The following is a 23,746-nucleotide window of genomic DNA, read 5'->3' on the forward strand; positions in this document are numbered from 1 at the left end:
GAAGTATTAGAAAAACCATAACAAGAAGTGAGACTTAGACTTACACACTGTATAAGCTCTCCATATAGAGCAAAGTAATACTTCTACTTCCAAAACCAAAACTTTTAAAATTCTTTTAGAATTGTCCTTAATATAAAAATTCAAGTTATCAAAGTGTTAATTATTTAATTACAGAAAAGTATTCCAAAAATAAGTTCTAGAATTCAGTCTCTTATTTGGATAAATATTTGGGATCATATATTTATTGCTGTCCAGATGGCTGGACATCATCACTGATGCAATGAACATGAACTTGGGCAAACTCCAGAAGATGGTGAGGGACAGGGAGGCCTGGTGTGCTGTAGTCCATGAGGTTGCAAAGGGTCGGACACGACTGGGTGACTAAACAACAGTAGCAATTCATTGCCATTATTTATATCTGATATACATGAATGAGATGATCCACTGAGGTTCCTACAGAAATGGGCATGCAGAAAATATATTTTATCCTACTAAATGAATTTATAATTAATGAAAGGGGAGGAATAAATCAGGAATTTGGGATTAACAAATACTATACATTTACTATATATAAAATAACCAAGGACCAACTGTATAACACAGGGAACTAGATTCAATATTATGTAATACCTTCTAATGGAAAAAATCTGAAAAAGAATATATATATGTATATGTGTATAACTGAACTAGTGTGCTATTCACCTGAAACACTATAAATCAACTACACTCCAAATTTTAAAAAGAAAAAAAATATAGAAACAAAGAAAAAATTATAATTAACAAGTACTTGCCATAATTGAAAACAAAAGTCAATGAGATTACTTAGAGAAAGAAGGAGTCCTCTTTTCTCCTCAAAACTTTTAAACTTAAATGTAAAGCTACTTAGGCCACATCTCACATAATAACCATCAATTTTAGGAGGATGAATTCACTGTGGTGAATTTTACTGCATGTGAATTATCTCAGTAAAAAATAAGAATGCATTAAATAAAACCCAAGAAATTGTACTTGAGGGAAAGAAGCTGATTTAAGCCATCAGCCCAAAGGACCCAGCTCTCAGCTCTGCAAAGGACCTCCATAATTTCCCATATCAAGGAGTATTTGGGGGAGAATGGATACATGTATATGTATGGCTGAGTCCCTTCATTGTTCACGTGAAACTATCACAACATTGTTAATTGACTATACCGCAATACAAAATAAAAAGTTTAAAAAAAAAAAAAAGAATTTCCAGATCCACATTTACAAGTGTTAGCAGCCTTGGTTCATGATTATTCAGAGACTTAACTTTTCATGCTTAAAATAGTCTACTTTGATGAAACTATGCTTATTTTCTCCAATTAAAATTGCATCTACCTGTAAGGGAAAAGAATTTGAAAAATTATATATATACACACACACACACACACACACACACTTGCTGTACATCTGAAACTAACATACTGTAAATCAACTTAAAATTTAATTTTAGTTGAAAATTTAGTTTTCAATTAAAATAAAACTAAAAAAAAAAAACTCACATCTACCACCTCAACCCTTCCCAATTGTATTTTGCTTACACAATCTCTTTTTTTCCACTTCACCAAAGCAATCTTTTCCTTACTCATTTCCCAAATCAGAAAAGCATAAAGTTGTAAAGCATTCTATACTTAATGAGGGAAAGAAAACCACAAAATGAAAGCACACTCTCTCAGCTGAGGAGTAAGTTAGAAAAGTAAGTTAATTGGAAAAGACCAACTACCTGGAATGATATGAAATTATGTTTTCACCTCCCTGGGCTTCCTCTGGATTCTCCAAACCCACCCTCCCTCTCCCACCACCCACCCCTCCACACACACACACAGAGCCTGGGTGAGACCCAGGGCCCAGCTCTTACCCCAGAGTTTCTGCACAGGCAGCAGATTGGCAGCACTCACTGTGGGAGCCCTAGTGGCAGCCCAGGGTGGCTCCTGCATGAGGCTGCAGGTACCTTCTGTATCAGAGATTTGCTACACTTTACAGCGTCCACTATTCAGAGTTTGACTCTTTCTCCCCCAGTCAAGCTTCCCCACTCCCTAGAGCAATCTCCTGTGACCCCTGGGGACTGGTATGTAGCTGTTCAGGGAGGATGGTCTGCCTGAAGGGGTCATGGAGGAGTTTTGGCGAGGTGGGAATTCCAGCCCAGCCCAGCCCAGCCTGCACTTCCAGCCATGGGAAAGCTCTGTGCATCCAGGGGAACAGATGCAGGTAAGAGTGAGATGAACAGAGGTACCTTTCTTAAGTTGACTGGAAAAAGAAAAAAAAATCCCCTGCCACTCACTAATGCAGCTCAAACTACTTCTGACCCTTGGTTGGTTGGTTTCCCCAAGCTGGTCTACTAGCGTCAGTCACTTTGGGTGAGATGGTTTGAAGAACCAGCAGAACCTGCACAATACAGAGATTTGCACAGAGCAATTTGAGATAAGGATTCAAGGAAAGCCTGAGATAGATTCAAACAGCGTTTAGCATTACGTGACATCTAGGACTAAGAACTAACCAGTGACCACTGGCACATCTGGGAAAGTCTCTTTAGACCAGGCATTATCAGTACAGTGGGGCTCAAGCTTCAGTGGACACACGTGTCAAACACCTAAAAAGAAAAATCAAAGACCCTCCAGTTCCAGTGGGGCTTGCCTTGTCTTTCTCATGAATCCTGGCAATAACTTGTATAAAATAGAAGGGACGGGCAGCTCTGAGATGGAGAACACCAGAGACAAACCTGTTGGGGTCAGGGATAGTCAACAGGGCAAGCTCTCCCCTAGGGTACCACTAAGCAAGGGCCACAGTGAATCCCAGTCGGCCAGCCAGCAGACAGAGCAAGCCTGGTGGGCTAGGCTGGAGCGCCCCCTGCTGGCTGTCGTGAAGAGACAACACCCAGCTCTTGGCGACCCCATTGACTGTAGCCTCCTCTGTCCTGGGGATTTTCCAGGCAAGAATACTGGAGTGGGTTGCCATTTCCTCCTCCAGGAGATCTACCCTACCCAGGGATCGGACCCACGTCTCCTGCATGGGCAGGCAGATTCTTTACCACTGAGCCACCTGGGAAGCCCCAGGACTTGGAGGATCACTCCCTAAAGCCTGGAGATGAATGAAAGAGACTCTGTATCTAAAACTCCATTGTCTGCATGCGTCGCATCCATCCTTATATATGTATTACCTTTGTAAAAATATTTGACATCTCCCCTGCACATACTCACCATTTTTTTAGTTTAGTAATATTGTTTGGATTCTTTGGAAAATACAGAAAAACTGGAATTCCCTGGCGGTCCAGTGATTAGGACCACTGCCAAGGGCTTGGGGTTCAATCTCTGCTTGGGGAGTTAATCCTGCAAGCCACACGGCATGGCCAAAAAAAAAAAAAAAAAACCAGAAAACACATGAAAATAAAACTCACATTTGATCCCATCAGCAAAATAACTATTCCTTTCAACACTATTTAATATGCATAATTTTCAATTGGTCGAGATCATGCTCCACCTACTCACAGTTGCATTTCTGCCCTTGGCACCATTGGTTAGTCGGCTGATGGGAGGCTCTGGCAAAAGGTTAGGGTGGGAAGAAGGCTACCAAAGCGTTCGTTCCCCTCTGCTTTGGGGAGGAATTTTCCAGTAGTGGCTACATCTCCCTTGTGGTCCTAGCTTCCACCAAGTGCCCAGTTTCTGGGTTCTGATGACGCCACCTTTTCCTGCCCTGGGAGTGCACTGGCTTGTGGCTGTCACTCATCTCTGGGTTGATTCAACACAAGGATTGCTTCTCTGCCCTTCCATTTCCTGTGAATCATTTCCCATAAAAAAATTCCCTTTGTTTGAAATGCCTAGAGTGGCAGGAAAATGCCCTTTACTTTCCTGACTAGGACTGACATATGTCACTCACACCTATATTTCTTGGTTAATTTATCACTCAATATTATTCTGTAAAGGTTTTTCAGTATCTTTTGTTCTTTAAAAATCTTTCTTAATGGCTGCATAATGTCTCATGACATCACACCTTAGTGGATTTGTATTGTTCAAATTTGTAATGTTTGCTAGACTGTAACATTGGTATGAACATCTTTGTAAATAAATTTTTATCTACATTGGTTTTTTTCCTCTAAACATTCAGAACTGGGGTTTTTTGGGAGGGGGCTGTTGGTTTTTGGTTTTTTTGGTTGCATCAGGTGACCTCTTAGTTGTGGAATGCAGGATCTTTGTTACATCACATGGGGACCTTCCATTATGATATGAGAATTCTCTAGTTATGGCAAGCGGGTTCAGTAGTCATGGCGTGCAAGTCTAATTGCCCCTCAGCGTGGGGGATCTTAGTTCCCTGACCAGGGATCAAACTAGAGTCCTCTGCATTCCAAGGTGGATTCTTAACCACTGGACCACCAGAGAGGTGCCTCCTATCTACATTTCTAAGTATTTGATCAGACTAGATTCCTGAATGTAACTGGAAAAGATTGATTCAATTGAAGTTTCTTGGTAAGTATTGCCTCCAAATCCCCAGAAAAATTAGACCAACTTACAATCCTACCAGAGGTCTAAATAGAGTTTGTCTCACCTTGCCCTCTACAACATTGATTACATTATTTGCTAACTTTATAGACCCCAAAAAAGGCATCTGCTAGCTATTGTTTTAATTTAGGTGTGTTTTGTTTTCATTGTTAGTGAAGTAGAACTTTTTCCGGTGTTCACTAGCCATGTGTATTTTCTCTTTTGTAAATTATCTACTTTACCATTTTACTGTACTGTCCGTAATGATTCTCTTATTGACTGAGGTATCAGTCAAGATTCTTAGATGCAAACAACAGAAATTGGTTCTGGCTAAATTAGGCAGAAATGGGATTTATTTAAAGGATACAGTACATCTCCAAAATGGATCTTGAGGCTGGAAAATTAGGTTTAGAAAATAGTACGTCACTGGTGGTCCAGTGGTTAAGACTCCACCTTCTAACACTGGGGGTGCAGGTTTGATCTCTGGTCAGGGAGCGAAGATCCCACATTTCTCATGGCCAAAATACCAAAACATGTAGCAGAAGAAATATTGTAACAAAATTTAACAAAGACTTTGAAAAATGTCCATATTGAAAATAAAACCAAGGATACCTGCTAACAGTAAAATATGGCCAAGATCTAATCCTAAACTGATCTAAATAAGGTGCTGTATTGTGGTTGCTACCCTTAATGTCGTTCCTGGCCTTGCCGCCACCCACCACTGAGTGTTGAATGCTACCACCAGCATGAACATGGTATGTATTTCTCCACCTCTGTGAATCTGGTCTGGCATTTTCATTTGCTTTTAGTAATATGAGTGAAAGAGATATTGTACAGTGTCTGAGAAAGCCTTCTAGCTTTCACAGAAATGCTCCTTCTTAGAATCCAGCCGTCATGCTGTTAAGAAGCCCAAGATGGCCCACAGAGAGTGAGAGGCCCAGGTAAGCCCCAGACATGCCAACCTCTGCCACGTTTGCCCAGTTGAAGTCACACGCTGTCATACGTGATGGTGACAAGCCATCCCCAGCAAGCTCTGCTCAACTTGCAGGACTGTGAGCCAATGAATGCTGGTAGTGGTCTTAAACTGCTCCGTTATGAGGTGGTTTGCTGCTGCTGCTAAGTCGATTCAGTCATGTCCAGCTCTGTGCAACCCCATAGACGGCAGCCCACCAGACTCCCCCATCCCTGGGATTCTTCAGGCAAGAATACTAGAGTGGGTTGCCATTTCCTTCTCCAATGTGTGAAAGTAAAAAGTGAAAGTGAAGTCGCTCAGTCGTGTCCGACTCATAGCAACCACATGGACTGCAGCCTACCAGGCTCCTCCGTCCATGGGACTTTCCAGGCAAGAGTACTGGAGTGGGTTGCCGTTGCCTTCTCCAATGAGGTGGTTTACTACACAGTAGATAACTTGAGATGTTCCCTTAAGGTTCACATCCTGGGCAGAAACAGCCCGTTGATCAAGCCTAGGTCCACGCGCTGGGAGCCAGGGAGCAGGAAGAAAGGACGCTTCAGGTGAAGTAGAAAGACATGCCTCACAGCAAGTTCCCACAGTGAGGAATTCCCCAGGTAGAACTAGGGGGCTCACACGCAGGAAAAGGAAAAATAAATCTGTTAAACTCAATACCTGCCTTTTATCTGCCTCTGTGTATCTGCCTTTTGTATATGGATCTCACTGGACAGGCACTGGTCAGTGTGTCTCCTCCTCCAAAATTCACTTTATATCTCATTGTGTGTGTGAGATTCCTAAACAATGGATTATTCTAATGGAAACACTTTGAAGGTTAACTGGATTTAGGAAGTGCCAAAGTTCCTGCCCCCAGAGTAACTAGTGGCACTCAGAAAAAGTACCACATCAGAGAGTGTTTCCTAGCAGGAGAAGTAAGCATCTTTTACAACCCAGACTTGCTGTGTCCTGAAACTGAAAAGAAAACATTCTACTAACTTAAACAAAAAAAAAAAAAAAAGGCTTCAAATAAACTGGGAAGCCTTTCTGAATCTTTGGGTTTTTTTTTTTTTTGGCAACACTGTTCAAAAGTGTTGCCAACACCCTCCCCTCTTTATTTCTGAACCTTTTCTATAGACTTATAACTGATTTCTCTGGCCCACACTCTGCCTGATTCATCCCACCCTCCTCCCTGCAGCTAGCAGTGGTGGATCATACTTCTCTACTGCCCAAAACCCCCACTGTCAGGATTCAGACCAAAGTCGTTTGCTCTGATGAACATGGTCCTTCAGTAAGTGGTTCCTGCCTTTCCTTGTCTCAGCTCCTCCTCAGAGTCACATACCTTGCCCCCCAGCCACAGCTCCTCAGGGTTACCTGTACCCACCAGTTCCTCACTAACCCTCGCCTTGCACGTTGTTTCCCTCCATGCAGTGCTTGTCCCACGTCTCCTGCCCCACCCACCCCTACCTGCTGGTGGTCTTCTACTCCTCCTTCAAGATAAAGCAGCTGGGGCAACCACCTTAGAAAGTCACTGAAATATAAACAGCAAAAAAGGAAACAAACAAAAAACCAGAAGAATTAGGACAGTATATTTTTAAATTTATTTAAATCAAAAAAAGGAAGTACAAACACACAAGGAGATAATGAAACCACGTACATCCACACAGAGACTTGTGCATCAAGAGCAGCATTCGCCATAAAAAGTGGGAAAAACCCAAATGTCCATCAACTGAAGAATAAATAAAATGTGGCATATTCATCCAATAGTATGAATAAGAAAGAATAAATATTGAGAAACTTTTCCCAAAGAGAAACTCCATGTCTGTTAGCTACTACTGCTAAGTCGCTTCAGTCGTGCCCAACTCTATGCAACCCCATAGTTCCCCCGTCCCTGGGATTCTCCAGGCAAGAACACTGGAGTGGGTTGCCATTTCCTTCTCCAACGCATGAAAGTGAAAAGTGAAAGTGAAGTCACTCAGTCATGTCTGACTCTTCTCGAACCCATGGACTGCAGCCCACCAGGCTCCTCTGTCCGTGGGATTTTTCCAGGCAAGAGTACTGGAGCAGGGTGCCATCGCCTTCTCCGTGTCTGTTACCAGTCATTCCTTATTTCCCCCCCAATGCCTCCCACCCCCAACCCCAAGTCCTAGGCAACCATGAATTCACTTTTTGTCTCTATAAATTTGCCTCATCTGGAATTTTACATAAATGCAGCCATACAATGTATGATAACCTGTGTCTTTTATTTAGCATTATGTTTTCAATTTTCATTCATTTTTGTAAAATGGATCAAAATTTTTTGAATTAAAAATAATTTTTTTAAAGTTACAGCTAAATGACCACCTACACTACAAGGCTTTCCCTGACTTTCCCAGGCAGAATACACACATATACTCACACATCTCAATAATCCTACATGGCACTTCATAGGGGTATCTAAAATTACTGTAACAATTTTTTTTTCTTTCAGGAAATTCCAGAACAAAAGTTGGCAAGTCATTAAAAAAAAATTTTTATTACAGAAAATATCATACAAAATCAGACAGCAGGGAACTCCCATTTACCTATGACTCAGTTCATGGTTTCCCCATCCAATGCCTCCCCCCAAATTATTTTCAGCAAGGTTTTTTCACATCCCAACGGTTCTTCATTTTTTGAGACCCAAGGAACTTCTATTTTCTAGAAGTCCACAGCAGTTAAATAAAAATATAAGATTGATTAGCGTTTTATGTGCCAATAACTGCTCAAAGCACTTGGCATGAATTAGTTCATTTTATCCTCAAAATTACCTGAAAAGCTAACATTTTTGCAGCCATTTTACACTGAGGAAATCAAGGCTTATGGGTGAAATAAACTTGTTCAAAAGTTAGTAACCAGAAGAATGGGATTCCAAACCAAGGTTACTAATCATACTTACCTCTCAGAAAAAATAGTGTACCTCAACTAAAATAGGGCTTCCCTGGTGGCTCAGAAAAGAATCTGCCTGCAATGCAGGAGACCCAGGTTCAATCCCTGGGTTGGGAAGATCCCCTGCAGAAGGGAATGACAACCCACTCCAGTATTCTTGCCTGGAGAATCCCATGGACAGAGAAGCCTGGTGGGTTAAGTCCATGGGATCCCAGAGAGTCAGACACGACTGAGTGATGAACACTTTCAGCTAAAATAATCATTTAACTTAGAAGCTGAAAGAATGGTTCTCTTTTCTGGACTTAAGGCCACTTATAAGGTCAGAGAGACCATCTGCTTGAGACACAGAAGCTCTCAGTTCAAATTAGGGCAACTAAAGAGAACCCCCTCGGAAGCCATCATTTGATTCCATGCTCTGTGGGTGTTAAGAAACATCTAGGGCCACAGTAGAAGCCAGGCTGGCTCCAGGAAATCAAAGGGGCTTTAAAAAGCAGAACAGGGACGTCCCTGGTGGTCCCCTGATTAAGAATCCACCTTCCAAAGTAAGGGACATGGGTTCGATCCCTGGTCCGGGAACTAAGATCCCACATGCTGCAGGGCAACTAAGCCTGCACGTGGCAACTAAGATCTGACACAGCCATAAATAAATATTATTTTAAAAGCCAGAACAAGGACAACACCAGAATTCCCCTTCAATTCTAGAACTGTGTTCCCCAATCCTGGGTCACTGACGAATGAGTACTTGGAAGGTGCCTAGTCCAAAACAAGACATACAGAAATACAATACACACTGTATTATAAAGACTTAGGGCTTCCCAGTCGGTGCTAGCGGTAAAGAACCCACCTGCCAACACAGGAGATGCAGGTGTGATCCCTGGGTTAGAAAGATCCCTTGGACAAGGGCATGGCAACCCATTCCAGTATCCTTGCCTGGATAATCCTAAGGACCAGAGGAGCCGGGTGGGTTACAGTCCATGGGGTCACAAAGAGTCAGACATAAATAAAGCAACTTAGCACACACATGAAGCCTTAGTACCCCAAATATGTAAAATATTGCTTGAATATAGTCAGAATAGTAATATTTTAGATCCGTTGGGTTAACTATTAAAATTAATTTGTTCGGTATTTTGTCTTTTAACCTTTTCAGTGCAGCTACTAGAATGCTTGAATTAGGTATGTGGCTCACAGTTCCATTGGGCGGTGCTATGCAGCCCTCGGTGCCAGCTCCCTGCGGGCTCTCACCTTGTGGCTGCCTCTCACAAGTTCACCAAGAAACCCGAGGCACACCACTGACCCGGGAACAGAGGCCAAGTGGAGCTAAACTCAGATCAGATCTGAACTGAAACCATCAGGGACTGGAGATCGGCCCAACACTCCACCAAGAACAGCTTCTGAAATAAAATGAGGATGAGTGCAACTCTACCTGCAACTCAGGTTGGAATACCCTTGAACCTGGGAACTCCCTCCAGTGTAGTTATGTAATCAGGGAGACATTTGGGGGGTGTCATGGCCAGTATGCTCAGGCGAACAGAGATGCAGGTAGCCAGGGCTTCGTTTCTCAGGAGAAATTGCTTCTTCCACCTTGCTGCTAAAGCAGAGATGTTCTCAGTGAATGGAGTTCCAACACAATTTATTTTATTCATCAGTAGTCTGCCTAATGTGCGTGCATGCTTAGTCGATTCAGTTGTGTCTGACTCTGTGCAACCCCAGAGACTGTAGCCCGCCAGGCTTCTCTATCCATACGATTTTCCAGGCAAGAACACTGGAGTGGGTTGCCATGCTCTCCTCCAGGGGATCCTCCCGAACCAGGGATCGAACCCATGTCTCTTAGGTCTCCTGCATTGGTAGGTGGGTTCTTTACTACTAGCATAACCTGCATGGTGCACAGAACACTGGGGTGAACTTTCCCTTCCCCTTTGGATTCCACCCCACCCCAAGACCCATATTAATCATCACATTTCCTTCCTTCTCGGAGCTTCGTTACAGATGTTTATCCGCAGAGGTCCACTAGGGCACAGTTGAATGCGAGACCATATTGGGGTGTTTTGCTGTCCTGCGCTAAAAACCTGGTTACTAAAAAAGCAAAGGCACTGAACCTCTCTCAAAAACATCATCTGATTACTGGGTTAGTGGAGAGTGAAGACTGATGCAATTCTAAATCTGGTTTCATCAGCTGCTAGGTGAGACAGGAAGTGAGCCAACTACATGGCACCAGTGAAGCCTTTGAAAGCCAGAGTCACAGCATCGACTATCTGTGGCCTGACTCTGCCACCCTCGTGCCCAGCATACAGAAAGCGCTCAGTGCCTGTTAATCAAAGGAAAGGAAAGAGTAGATCATAGAACACTCAGGTCTCCAGTTCCTGGGGTCAGAGATTCTGAGAAAGAGAAATGACAGCCAGAAACTGGCCTGGCTCCATAGCCCAACTTTGGTGTTGCTATGAGCTAGCCTGGCACCCATGGTGAGACTACTGTGCTCTCCTGTGGATAATAAACAATCTCACAGACCATCACCAGAAAGGGGCACTCTGTTATTTTTGTTCAGTTGCTAAGCTGTATCCAACTCTTTGTGACCCCATGGAATTGCAGCATGACAGGTTTCCCTGTCCTTCACTATTTTCCAGAATTTGCTCATACTCAGGTCGAGTCAATAATGCCATCCAACCATTTCATCCTCTGTTGCCCCCTTCTCCTCTTGCCCTCAGTCTTTCCCAGAATCAGGGTCTTGTCCAATGAGTTGACTCTTCGTATCAGGTGGCCAAAGTATTGGAGCTTCACCTTCAGCATCAGTCTTTCCAGTGAATATTCAGGGTTCATTTGCTTCAGGAGTGACTGGCTTGATCTCCTCGCAGTCCAAGGGACTCTCAAGAGTCTTCTCCGGAACAATTTGAAAGCATCAATTCTTCTGTACTCAGCCTTCTTTATGGTCCAGTTCTCACATCTGGTCCAGTACATGACTACTAGAAAAACCAATGGCTCAAGAGGTGAAGAATCCACTTGCAATGCAGGAAATGCAGAAGACTCAGGTTTGATCTCCGGGTCAGGAAGATTCCCTGGAGAAGAAAACAGCAACCCAGTCCAGTATTCTTGCCTGGGAAATCCCATGGACAGAGGAGCCTGGTGAGCTTGTCCATAGGGTCACAAAGAGTCGGACACAACTGAGCACACACATGCAACCCTAACCTTGACTATATGAATCTCTTTAGACAAAGTGAGGTCTGGGTCTCTGCTTTTTAATATGCTGTCAAGGTTTGTCACAGCTTACATTCCAAGGAGCATCTTTTAATTTCATGGCTGCTGTGTGATGGTGATACAAACACCAGATGACTCTATGATCATTTTGTCTCCATAAAACAGACAAAACATGAACATCATCCAAACCACAAATAGGACCAGACACCTCCCTTCCCTGGCTGTTGAGTGACTGCTGCTTCTTTACAATCCCAGCTTTATAGCCTTACTTTCTCAGTGAAAATTAGGATGCTGGGTCACAGAATTCTCCTGCTTCTTGATGATATCCAATCCAGAACAAAGCCCTCCCCAAAGCCCCAGACAGGCACCTAAGTCCTCTAAAGTCCTAAAAGCCTTGGGCTGAGACTCCCCATGGCATGTGACTTCCTTCATTCGATGAATCAGTAAAACCAAGTTTGGGGCTTCCCTGGCGGCTCAGTGGTAAAGAATCTGCGGGCCAATGCAGGAGACACAGGTTTGATCACTGGTCCGGGAAGATTCCACATGCCGCAAAGCAACTAAGCCTGTGTACCACAACTTTTGAGCCTGTGCTTTAGAGCCCGGAAGCCACGACTACTGAAGCCCTCTTGCCCCAGAGCTGGTACTCCACATCAAGAGAAGTCACCGCAATGAGAAGCCTGAGGACTGCTACTGGAGAGCAGTTCCTGTTCATCACAACTTGAGAAAAGCCTGAACAGCAACAAAGACTCAGCACCGTCAAAAAGAAAAATAAATAAAAAATAAAAAAACAAATAAAATCAACTTTGTTCAGTTATGTGTTCTGAAGGGTCTTTGACTACAGGGAACTAACAACCCTTAGCCATAAACATCCTTCCCAGGCTAGCAGTGCCAATGGTTGCCACTGTGCCTATAACCTGGAAAGCAGAGACAGGAAATAAGCACAGCAGTGGAGAAAATCGGTGGCGGCCGAGGACTGACTCCTGCAGAGGGCCTTCCCACGGCCAGCCCTAGATTGTGCAATGTTCTGTTCCTTTCTCCCACTAAAAGAAAGCTCATTAAAAAAGAGAAACTTATTAACATTATAGGATTACCCAGGAGCCTACACACATATACAATAAACCCGTTCACTAACTTCAGTACTTTAAAAATTACAAATTACTTTCGATTCAAGTTACAAATGGTGGACACAGCATTAAAGAATACAAACTCTGAAGAGTCCTACAACCAACTGGAATGATGAGCCAGAAAAGTCTGTCCTGTTTTCCAGTGTCTGACCTGACAAAGTTACTTAAACTGAGCCTGTTTCCCACAGGCTCCACAATAGACACCATCAAACTCCTGTGAGATAACAAGACTAAAGGCCCAGTACACAATCTGCACACAGTTAAAAGTAATGATGGGTAGGGCTCGGTCACCAGTCACTTGGTAATGTTTCCCACCTCACAGCCCCTCTTCCCTACTGAACTGACAATTCCTCTGTCACTCCGTCTCACCCAAAAGGCTAGAAACATCTGGAGCCCAGGAGGTGTCTTACTATTCTCGGCTCTTTACCCTCTACTAGTCCCCACTAAGAACTGGCACATGACGGGGACTCGGCAAAGGCTTGATGATTGAAAAATATCAAAACTTGAGTGCTGGGGCCTCCCTGGTGGCTCAATGGTAAAAGAGTCGGCCTGCCAATGCAGAGACAGAGGTTCGATCCCTGGTCAGGGAAGGTCCCACACGCCGCAGAGCAACTCAGCTCATGAGTCACAACTACTGAGCCTGTGCTCTGCAGTCCAAGTTCCACAACAGAGAAGCCAACGCAATGAGAAGCCCGCACAGCAACGAAGACCCAAGACAACCAAAAATTAATAAAACTTATAAAAAAAATTGTCAGCTAAAATCAAAATTGAATAGATTCAAATTCAAGTGATTTTTTTCTCCCCTTTGATGCCTCCCAGATTTGCGGCAGCTTAATTTGGATATAAACCTTTCCTAAACACCAGGTTTGCAGCTTGTCCTGTGCCCCTGGGACTGACCACAAGCCTGCAAATGGGATCCATCCAACAAGACCACATTTACTAATGACTTCATTGAAGAAACTTTAATCAACATTTACTTCTAGAACAAACTGCTGTATGTGTACCTGAAGCACAGCAGGTGTTTAAAGAAGGAAAACCTCACATTCACACTTAAGGGAACTGCACTTGGCTTACAGGTATGAAGGCCTATGAAACCCACCAAGCATTTCCTTGTGCTGTGGAACATGCAGGTGTTTTTCAGAAACGTAGTTTAACTTTGTCGCTTATATTTATCCCTGAATTTAACCTAAGAGCTTTCAAGGATCATATCAAGAAGCAGTTTTATCAAGTTTTCTCAGCTAAGACCTAGTGCCCAGTTTGTGTAAAAACTATGTACCATCCAGACCAAAATATTCTTGGAGAAAAAGAAAGCACTCCTAACAGCAGGTTTCCTAACAATGTGTGAGCCAACTATTTTTAAAGAGCACCTTGAGAGCGAAAAAGAGAAGGAATTCAACAAGAAAAAGAAAATCTCTTCAATGCTCAGTCCTGATTGACTTTGATCCTGAAACTTGATTTAGCAGGAATTCTGATGCCTCTAGGTTTGGTAGCTATAATCCAAGCTTCAAAACAGAGGGCAAGGCGAGTGACATGACCGTCTAAGGATTGTGCAAAGTCAGCACTGGGGGATTAGGGCTCTCAACACAAACACCTTTACAGCAGGATGGATTCATGAGTCCTATCTAGAATCATCACTGAGTTGATCACGGCCTTTCTATTGCCATCTGTGAAGCTTTCCGGATGGTTCACTGCTCGCTGGGCACACTGTGAAGATTACACACTGAGAGAATACAGGAAAGTCAGGTGACCCACTTCACTGCTTATCAGCTTCCATGACTGGGGGTCTGACTAGCATAAAACTTGGGGATAATCTGTGACTTTTGTTCAGCTGTATTAGTCTCCATAAGAAAACCGATGTCTTATTTGACAAAAGTTCTATGAAATGAAGCTGCTATCAAGCTCTCTCAGAAATAAAGGAAATATTTATCTACTCTTTGGCTCAAGATTTGAGTGAATTCCACCCTTGATCAAAGATCCAATGTAAATAAAGTGAGCAAAACCAATTCCTATTTTACTGTAAAACTGACACAAATTCTGTAACAAAGACAAAGAACCAAAATGGCACCATACTGTTTTATTTCAACCTTCAAACAATATAAAGAGGTAACAACTTCTGATGCCAAATCATGCAAAGGAACAATAAAGGAACGAAAAAAATATTCACAACAAAAGGACAGTCACTGAAAGGTGCTTCACAGCAGTGCTTTGGCAGTTCTGGCAAGTATTTCTGTTCAATGGCTTCAACACAAATGGTCTGAATGAACCCATGACCTCAGCTGAAGAACTCCCACATCCTCCCTCTGGTAGTTTACACATTCTGAGTCATCACACACCACACCCTATACTTGCCAGACTTTTATATTTTTATAGTTCACCTCTTAGAACACAGAACTACGGATTGTGCGTAATTGCAACAAAAACTAAAAAACAAAACAGTGTGGTAGAAAAGTAAACGAACTCCATGTTTCCAGTAAGGCATCAGGGAATCGCTGCTGGCTGTGCCCTTCATTTCACCAGTCTGAAAAAAAGTTTGAATTATATTCCTCAGCAAACCCAATATTCAGAAGTTTAACCAGCAGGCTCAAGTTAAAAGTTTAAAAGACAGTCCTTTTTTTTTTTTTGGTAAATGTTTCATATAAAACATGAAATCAAGTTCCACTTTATTAAAAAAAAACAACAGAGCATTTTTAATAGTAAAAATATATATATATGTTTGTATCTCTCTTTTTAAAAAGACATTTAATAACAATACTTCAGAAGACTAGATTTAACCCTCAACCCCTCACCCTGCCAAGCTGTCCACCTGGCAGATACATTAAGGCAAAGGCTCAGAGAGGCGTGGCCACCTCGGCGGTGGGCTGGGGACGCGAGAGGAACACACTCCGCTCGTGCAGGACCCGTTCAGAATGGCTTCTCCCTCATGTTCACAGAGCCGTCCTGCATCCCGAAGTAGACTCTCTCCGCCATGTTGATGAACAGCCCCGTGTCCACGACGCCTGTGGGACAAAGGGCAGAAGGAAGTGTTAAGTTTCAGCCTCCCAAGGCAGTAAGAAAACCAGGATCACTGGGTCCATAGGAGTGACCACCATCAACAGCACCAGACAAATGATACATCTTAAGACTTCCCTCCTGCATGGTGATGAAAACACATTCTGGTTATTTTTGTTTCCTCTTGCAATCTCGCCCCCTCTGGGATCCTAGATTTCTCTCTGTACTCAAATGTGCCAGATTTTTCCTGCCTCAGGCCCTTTGCTCACACAGCTGCCTTTGTCCGGACCAGTCATCGTCTCAGAGAGGCCCTCCGTCATGACTCTAAGTGCTCCCGTTCCCAGTGACCCTCAATCACACCATCAGCCTTAGAAGCTTTTCCCACAAAGGGCTGAAAGATACTTGCAATGCATATACTATGTCAAAATGAACAAACTCTCCAGAACAGTAAGACAACGGACAATCTAGTGAAAAAATGGGCAGAAGACTTAAAAGATACTTCACAAAAGAGGTTCTCCAAAACAGCCAATAAACATAGAAAACGGTGCTCAAACTAGTCAATAGAGAATGCAGGGACTTCCCCAGCAGCCCAATGGTTAAGTCTCTGCTCCGCCAATGCAGGGGACATGGGTTCTGCCCCTAGTCAAGGAACTAAGGTCCCACAAGCTGCAAGGTGTGGCAAAAAAATTGAGGAAAAAAAAAGAATAAAATAAAGGGTACATTTAAAAAAAGAGAATGCAAATCAAGACACCACTACACACTCAACAGGATGAGTATAATGAAATTTGACTGGAATGTAAAGACACTCCCACACATTGACTATAGAAGTAAACTGGCAAAAAATCATGTTGGAAAATGTTTCCTGGTGTATCTTCTAAAGCTGAACATATTCATACCTGATGATCCAGCAACTCTACTCCTCAGTATATATCAGGTATATATATATGATCCTCACAAGATATATAAGAGAATGTGCCCAACAGCTAAAAACTAGAAACACCCAAATGCCCTTAAGAGTGGAATGGATACAGACATTTTTTCACACACAAAAATGATGGTCTACTATTTAACAGTGCAAATTAATTACAACTGTTAGCAACCCTTACTGAAAATATTTCATATACACACATACTACAGTGAGATAATACTGTTCAACTACTGATGGACCCAGTGTGTAGGGAAGCACACTGGCATGCACTTCGAGCAGAAGGTAAACTAATGCCATCCGTGGAAGGCAATTCTGCACTATCTGGCAAAATCAGATACACTTATTCTTTCAACTGGTAATCCCCTTCTAAGAAAAGATTGGAAACGAATATCTGCCCACGTGGATCTGCCTAAATAAATTATGTGAGAGTCACAAGATGGAATGCCATTATTATTATTAAGGGGAAAAAAAAGAATGAGGAAGTTCTTTTGTGAACCATTATATAATAACCTTCAAAGTGGGGAAAAAACAGGAAGCAAAACATGTGCCAAGTATGCTGTCAATTGTGTAAACAAAGAGATGGGGGTGGGGGAGTTGACTTGTGTTTATGCAAGATCAACTCAAGAAGGACACACACACACACAAGGACACGCAACTTTGGAAGCACTGGCTGTCTTCAGACAAGGGGAAAGTGGAGGGATGGAAGACAGAGACTTTTCACTGTTTATTCTTAACATTTTGAAGTATGTAAATTCAAAAGGATAAAAAAATTTTCAGACAGCCCCCCATACATAAATAAAATCATCTACCAGCACTGCACCTACAGGACAGGGGCCTCCCAAAGACATGCCCAGTGGCCACTCAAGACCCAGGCTTCTCAAAAATTCTACTGAGTCAAAAAGTTCCTTAGAGTTTTTCCATAACATTTCAAGGAAAAATCTGAACAAACTTTTGGGCCAACCCAATATAATATAAGGTGACAGCTTCCACCTGATTCAAGAGAAAGCCAAACCAAGTTCAGAAAAGACTTTAATGATTTAAGAGTACAGATGCAGGGCAGCTGTCAAAGGTCTGATCTCAAGAGCCACCTCTCTTCAGGTTATTAGGATGCTGGGAGTGACTAACCCATTCCTACACCCATCCCCAGATTAGTGGAAAGGGGAGAGGTGGCTTGGTGTGAACAAGGGGGAAAGCACCCCGCTGACTTTGGCCCTTCTCTGCTCCAGGTGTAGCAGTGGAACACCCAAGGGTGTGGGCAGCCAGGGGCCAGTTCTGCTGCCCTCTAGGTGTCCTCACATAAATGGACGTGCATGGGACACAGGCAGGGTGACAGAGATAGACGGGGAAACTTGCCCTCCTCTCCCTCCTTGACCCAGGTCCAGCATCATGTATTACAACAGACCAAAGAGGAAGAGAAAAAGAGGAGAGAACAAACCACATGGATGATCCTGGAGGCACTGTGCTAAATAATTCAGCATCTAGCTTCTCTGTTTACGCTGTCTTCCCTTTAAGTTCCTAATGAAGCTCTGAACTTCTCTAGGATGTAGCTTCTGCTGACTGAGGTGGAGACCAAAGTATGGGAGAAATCTGCTCATAAAGGACATCTCAGTGTCTCAATTATCCTCAAAAGGTCTGAGCAGGTGCACCAGAGCCCCCTAGTGGGCACTGCAAGTAATCCTCCCTCAGAGGAACAGCGCCCTCACTGGTGGGCGGTTTCCTACAGGGTCCCCTGCATTTGCATTATCACCTGGGCTAATTCTTCCAGATTATCAACAGTGATCTGGCAGAAGAACTCCCTATAACACATGGCACAGCACCTCGCCCACAGCAGGAATCTAATGAGCGTGGGTGAACTGAGTCATTCTTCTCCAAAGAACAGGCCAGAATCAAAGAGGTGGCAGTCAAGCTCTTTGCAGAGAGGGTGGGTTTATTTCAAGGCAAGCCCCCTGACACTCCCATGCCTGCCCCAATTGAAACTGGTTGTGAAATGCCAACTAACAAAGCTCCTAGGTGAGCAGTAACTGTTTTCAGGAGGAAAAGGCAAAGACGTAAAATTAGAAATTCCAAACATGTTATAAAGCAAATTCTTCCCACCCAAGTCTCAAAGCCACAGCCACTGTGCCTCCCATGGCCAGAGGCAGGGGACAGCTATGAAGAGCCTGGGTGTCTACACTCAAGAATTTTTGTTACCTGGGATCATTTTGATGGCTGTGTTCACTTCACTCCATTTGTGGACCCGGTCAAACTTCCAGTCCAGGATAAAGTTCCCATTATCTGTCACCACAGGACCCTAGAAGATAATTGTCCACACTGAGGAGGTGATGTAGATTCAGGCAGACAGAGGGGGCAAGAGAGTGGAGGTGATAACCAAGGACAAGTATCTTAAGCAACCCGCTCCAACCAGTACTCCCACCTCATGCTTTCTATTACTAGAAGGCAGTGCTATGAAGCAGTAATGAGCAGCAGTCCTGAAGCCACGGAGGCAGACATCTCACAGGAGCCATTTTCCTCTGTGAGCCTCAGATCCCTCTATGGCAAGGAAGGGATAATGAAACCTACCTCCTTCAGCAGCTTATGCGTAAACCACATGGGTAAGCATTTACCACATTGAGGGCACAGTGATGCTTAGCCATCATTAGAGTGAAAAACTACAGCAAGATAACAGGCAACCAACACGGCTCAGTGCTCCCAGAGCTTCACACTGAGAACCATCAGTGATGCAACGAAAGACAACATTCCCCCCAGATCAGGCAGACCCGGCGAAAAGATGGAGCAGTGAGGGGTCCTGGGGTCACAGGGGCTGGGGGTAATTTTAGTTAATTAACCCAGAATTCCACAGCAGCTTTGGGCACTAGAGAGCATACAGGACCACAAATGTTGCCAGAATACAAAGACTGCTCTGCAAAATGGAGGAGTAGGAGCCCAGTAAGAACACCCAAAGGCAAGATGCTGGGCTCTTGCGTGGAGGAACCCCAGCTCTGAGAGAGAACCCTGCAATCTCCTCTTGAATCCTCAGCTATTCAGGGAGCCAGAGTCGGAGCTCGGGACAGCTATGATTAAGACTGTGGTTTTTTTAAAAAGTCACAAAACACCAGGAAGAAAACACATTAAAATAAAATAAAAGTTCATCAGGGAAGAGTTACAGATAAGTTGCTTTCTCTCCTGTATGTTTCAAACTTTTTATATATAGTTCTGTCTGCAACTATAGTTATTTAACCACAGGATGAGAAAAGAGGAAAAAAGAAAATTATACCACAAAACCTGAATAACTCTCTGCCCCAGGAGGGACTCCCGAAACCCACTTTTAGGGCTGTTAGAGAGATCCAGGTACAAAGATCAGATCACCTGAGGAGCATCAGATTCCAAGGGACAGAAAACATGCCCTTTGTACAGGGAATATATAGTGTATTAAGTATAGTCTTGTCTACATGAGTTTGAATATGGAAACTGATAAAGCCAGTGCTCTGCAAATAAGCCAATAGACTGATTAAAAATAAACAGAGAACTTCCATGGTGGCACAGTGGATTAAGAATCTTCCTGCCGATGCAGAGGACAAGGTTTCCATCCCTGGTCTGCAAAGGTTCCACAGCCACAGGGCAACTAAGACCTTGTGCCACAGCTACGGAGCCTCAGTGCTGCAACCACGGAAGCCCACGCACTTGGAGCCTGTGCTCTGCAACAAGAGACGTCACCACTGAGAAGCCCACACTTCTGGAGTAGCCCTGACTCGCCAAATAGAGAAAGCCCTGTGCAGCAATGAAGACACAGTGCAGCCAATAAATAAATAATGAACAGAAGCCACCTGCCCAGTCCGGGTACAGAAGACCTAACGGAAGGGAGGACAGGCCCTGAGAGCCGGGGACACCTTCCAGAAACCCAGCCACTCACTGCCTTGTTGACGGCCATGCGAAGTTCAATCACGCCCCCAAACTTCTGGGTCACAGTTCGGCTCACTGGGACACAGGCCATAGGGATGACCTCAATGGGGATGCCCTTGTGCCACTGATCCCCGAGGTTCTTTGAATCTTTCCTGGAAAGAAAAGAGTCAGAAGTACAACAGATGTCAATAAGCTCAACGGTACAGACACACCAAATTCAGAGTCACTAACGAGGTGAGAGGGCAAGGGAAGCGAGCAGGGCCAAGTGTACAGGCTTCAAACGGACTGGCTGTGCTTGACTGTTTTAAAAAAAACTATGTGCAGTAAATATGACATCAATGTTAAAACCTGGATATGACTGGTTTGTGGTTAAACAGGTGTGAGGAACATAATCGTTTATGCTCTTCCTACAGCTGTAATATTTTTTTTAATTAACATGCTCAGCACAAGTGCCTTCTAGTAGACTCTGAGAGCCTGGTCAAAGACTGTCCACTACACAAATCACATGTGGCACAGGGGAAACGGGGTGCTGGGTCCCTGCCCAGGGGCAGGCTTGACCTGCTTCCTCCGAGACTCCTTGCAGGGAGCGAAAGGAGTGAATGAGTGATCAATAAGGACATGCTCTGTTAATGAGTGTGACATCTGTTTCTTCCTTCCAGCGGACATAAGAAAGAGCTGTATCTTCCTTCAGCACCAAAGCAGAACGTAATTGTCCAAGGCACTCTCCTGAGTCACAGGAAGGAGGAGCGCCCCTCCCTCCAGCTCTGTTTTCTCCTCCATAAAATACGGGCTGGCGTTTGAGGCACCTCCTCAGTGGGCAGTTCAGAAACACTGAACATCGTACCTGAAATCGGCAATCACGATGAAGCGACTGGCATTGCCGGCCACAATCTTCTCCTGGGTCAGGCAGCCTCTGGGGAATGGAGAAGAAGCAAAGGAACACACATGGGGCTAAGTAAGACAAAATCTGAATTTGGGAACTAAAGTCAGATACAGGAAACCAAAATCCATTCAGTTCTGACACTTAGAAATTTAATTCTTAATTCTTAAAAGGACAGCCCCCCTAACTCTATCACACTGTGCAACAGACTAAATTGTGTCTCCCTACCCTCAGGCCCCCCAAATTCATCTGTTGAAGGCCTAACCCCTAACGTGACTGTATGTGAAAGATGAGGTCTCTAAGGAAGTAACTGTGGTTCAATGAGGTTACTGAAGTGGGGCTCTGCTCTGATTAGGATGGGTATCCTTCTAAGATGGCACCAAAAAGCTCTTACTCTCTCTCCCTCCACCACAGGAGGCTACACTGGGAAGGCAGCCATCTGCAAGTCCAGGGCTTCAGAACTGTGATAAACAAATTTCTCCCTTGAAGTCACCACGTCTAAGACTATTGTTATGGCACCTGGGCTAAGACCTGCTGCTTCCAGTAAATGGACTATGGAAACAGGAGTCTCTGTCTGGGAGAAAGGGTTCCCAGTGGGGCCACAGGCATAACCCAACTAAGATGCATCTGCCAGGGAGCACGGTGCCTGGGGGAGGTCATGTGACTGTGGCATGAAGAGGTAGAGTAAGGACAAGCTTTGAACAGCCTTCCCTCTCTGCCATTTGACAGCCAGAGTTATGAAGCAGAGAGAGCACAGCGAGACTTTAAGCCCATGTTGTGTCACTGCAGTCTGGTTGATTATAAGAATGAGGAGACAAGGACTTCACCTTCTTCAACTCACCACTTCCTAACTCCCCAAAATTAACACTCAAGAAACACCTAACAAATGTTTTCCAAAGGAACGAATACACACATCATTCCCTGCTCAGAGCCCACAGACCCAGTAATCTAGTCCCAGTAATGTGTTTGCTTTAGGCTATGCAATTTTTTTTTTTTTTTTTTGGCTGTACAATTTTTAAAGTTGGAATCAGCAGAAGGCAGCAGACAGAGAACCCATTAAGATGAATCACTTCTTTGACCAGGTTTGGGTCCCTGTCACCAGACTGCTACTAACAACCAAAAATGCCCAGCTGGCTCTACAGTCTTATGCTATCAACATCCGAGAAGAAAGACAAACTCGTGTGTGTCACAGAGGCACTGTGCTTATCTTGCATTCCACTTGGCTTTGTTAAGGATTAACTGGCAGATACTTGGCAAAAAAAGGCCCCACAACTCACCCACCACCCTTGATGAGGTTGAGGTCAGCATCAACTTCATCAGCACCATCGATGGCAAGATCGATCTGCATTGAAGAAAGATACAAAAACCACTGAGACCCTTGTGAGGGCAGGCTCTGTGCTAAGCATGAACCTGCAACAGCTCATCAGACCCCAGCTGCCCTATTAGCCAAGCACAGTTATTATTCCTATTTAACCAGTTAGGAAACTAAGACTCTCAGTGGTTAAGTTATTCCACTAGGGTCATGAGGAAACACATATGGACCACACGTGGGTGCAGCTCTCATCCACCACTTCATAATTCCTCCACTCTTTAATGGGCTTCTCTCTGGACAAGCTGGAATTACTGAGCATGCAATCTCAGTGTAAGTAACTTCACCTCTAAGTATAGAAAGAGATATATAGTGTATCTGTGAGATTAAAATTTCCTTGGAAGCAGGAAATAATGGAAAAAAATCTGAGAAGCACTGATTCAGAAATGTCTGAACTAATATGGCAAAAACACAGGTATGCTGACACACATCTGATATGATTTAAAATTGGAAAACTTTCTGAGATGCCGCCCCCATGATCCCACTAAAGCACCTGTCTGGGCTTGCCCACTGCCTTTAACAGGAAGTTCCACTGCCAGCCCAAAAGCAGTGAAGAATGAGAATAGGTTCATTCATGTCTCAAAATTTGAAATCAAGGAAGAGATATATTGATACTTCTCATTACTCCTGGTACTCCGCATGGACCATATGGGAGCCTCAGGAATGGTTTTTCTAAAAACATCAGTATAAAGAAGGAAATTGTAAGCCACTCCAGTATTCTTGCCTGGAAAATCCCATAGACAGAGGAGCCTGGTGGGTTACAGTCCATGGGGCCACAAAGAGTGGGACAGGACTGAGCGACTAAGCACACATAAAACCTCAGGGTGCAAATTCAGTTCAAGCTGCAAGTCAGAAGTTGCCTGATACAGAGCCACCAAAACTTCAGTGGGGCAGCCTCACTTCTGCCTTTTTACCAGGATGAAGTGACAGCCCACGATGCTCCTCCCCACCCTGCACTGACCCAGCTGCACCACAGCCAGCTCTCTGGGGACTGGAGGGAGGCAATCTTTTCTGCGTGGGTCCCATGTCCACCTTCAGCCCAAAGTATT

General features: G+C 44.0%; 1 protein-coding gene and 1 long non-coding RNA gene across 3 annotated transcripts in view; one reads left to right on the top strand and one right to left on the bottom strand.

Moving 5' to 3' along the window:
* The first annotated feature begins 1,925 nt into the window (after positions 1–1,925).
* LOC139039093 (uncharacterized) lies at positions 1,926–12,343 on the top strand. Its single transcript, XR_011492266.1, has 2 exons — positions 1,926–4,478; positions 9,488–12,343. It is a non-coding gene; the product is annotated as an uncharacterized lncRNA (long non-coding RNA).
* A 2,364-nt stretch (positions 12,344–14,707) lies between these two features.
* RPIA (ribose 5-phosphate isomerase A) overlaps positions 14,708–23,746 on the bottom strand; it is a 32,801-nt gene continuing 23,762 nt past the window's right edge. For both annotated transcript variants that reach the window (XM_020886003.2, XM_020886004.2), the window contains 5 exons: positions 22,606–22,670; positions 21,293–21,361; positions 20,459–20,600; positions 18,760–18,859; positions 14,708–15,649 (listed from right to left, as the gene is read on the bottom strand). In XM_020886003.2, coding sequence (XP_020741662.2) covers positions 15,555–15,649; positions 18,760–18,859; positions 20,459–20,600; positions 21,293–21,361; positions 22,606–22,670 — 471 coding nt within the window. In that variant the 3' untranslated portion in view covers positions 14,708–15,554. The remainder of the gene's footprint in view (positions 15,650–18,759; positions 18,860–20,458; positions 20,601–21,292; positions 21,362–22,605; positions 22,671–23,746) is intronic.

This window comes from Odocoileus virginianus, chromosome 2 (assembly GCF_023699985.2).
Source record: "Odocoileus virginianus isolate 20LAN1187 ecotype Illinois chromosome 2, Ovbor_1.2, whole genome shotgun sequence".
NCBI lineage: Eukaryota > Metazoa > Chordata > Mammalia > Artiodactyla > Cervidae > Odocoileus > Odocoileus virginianus.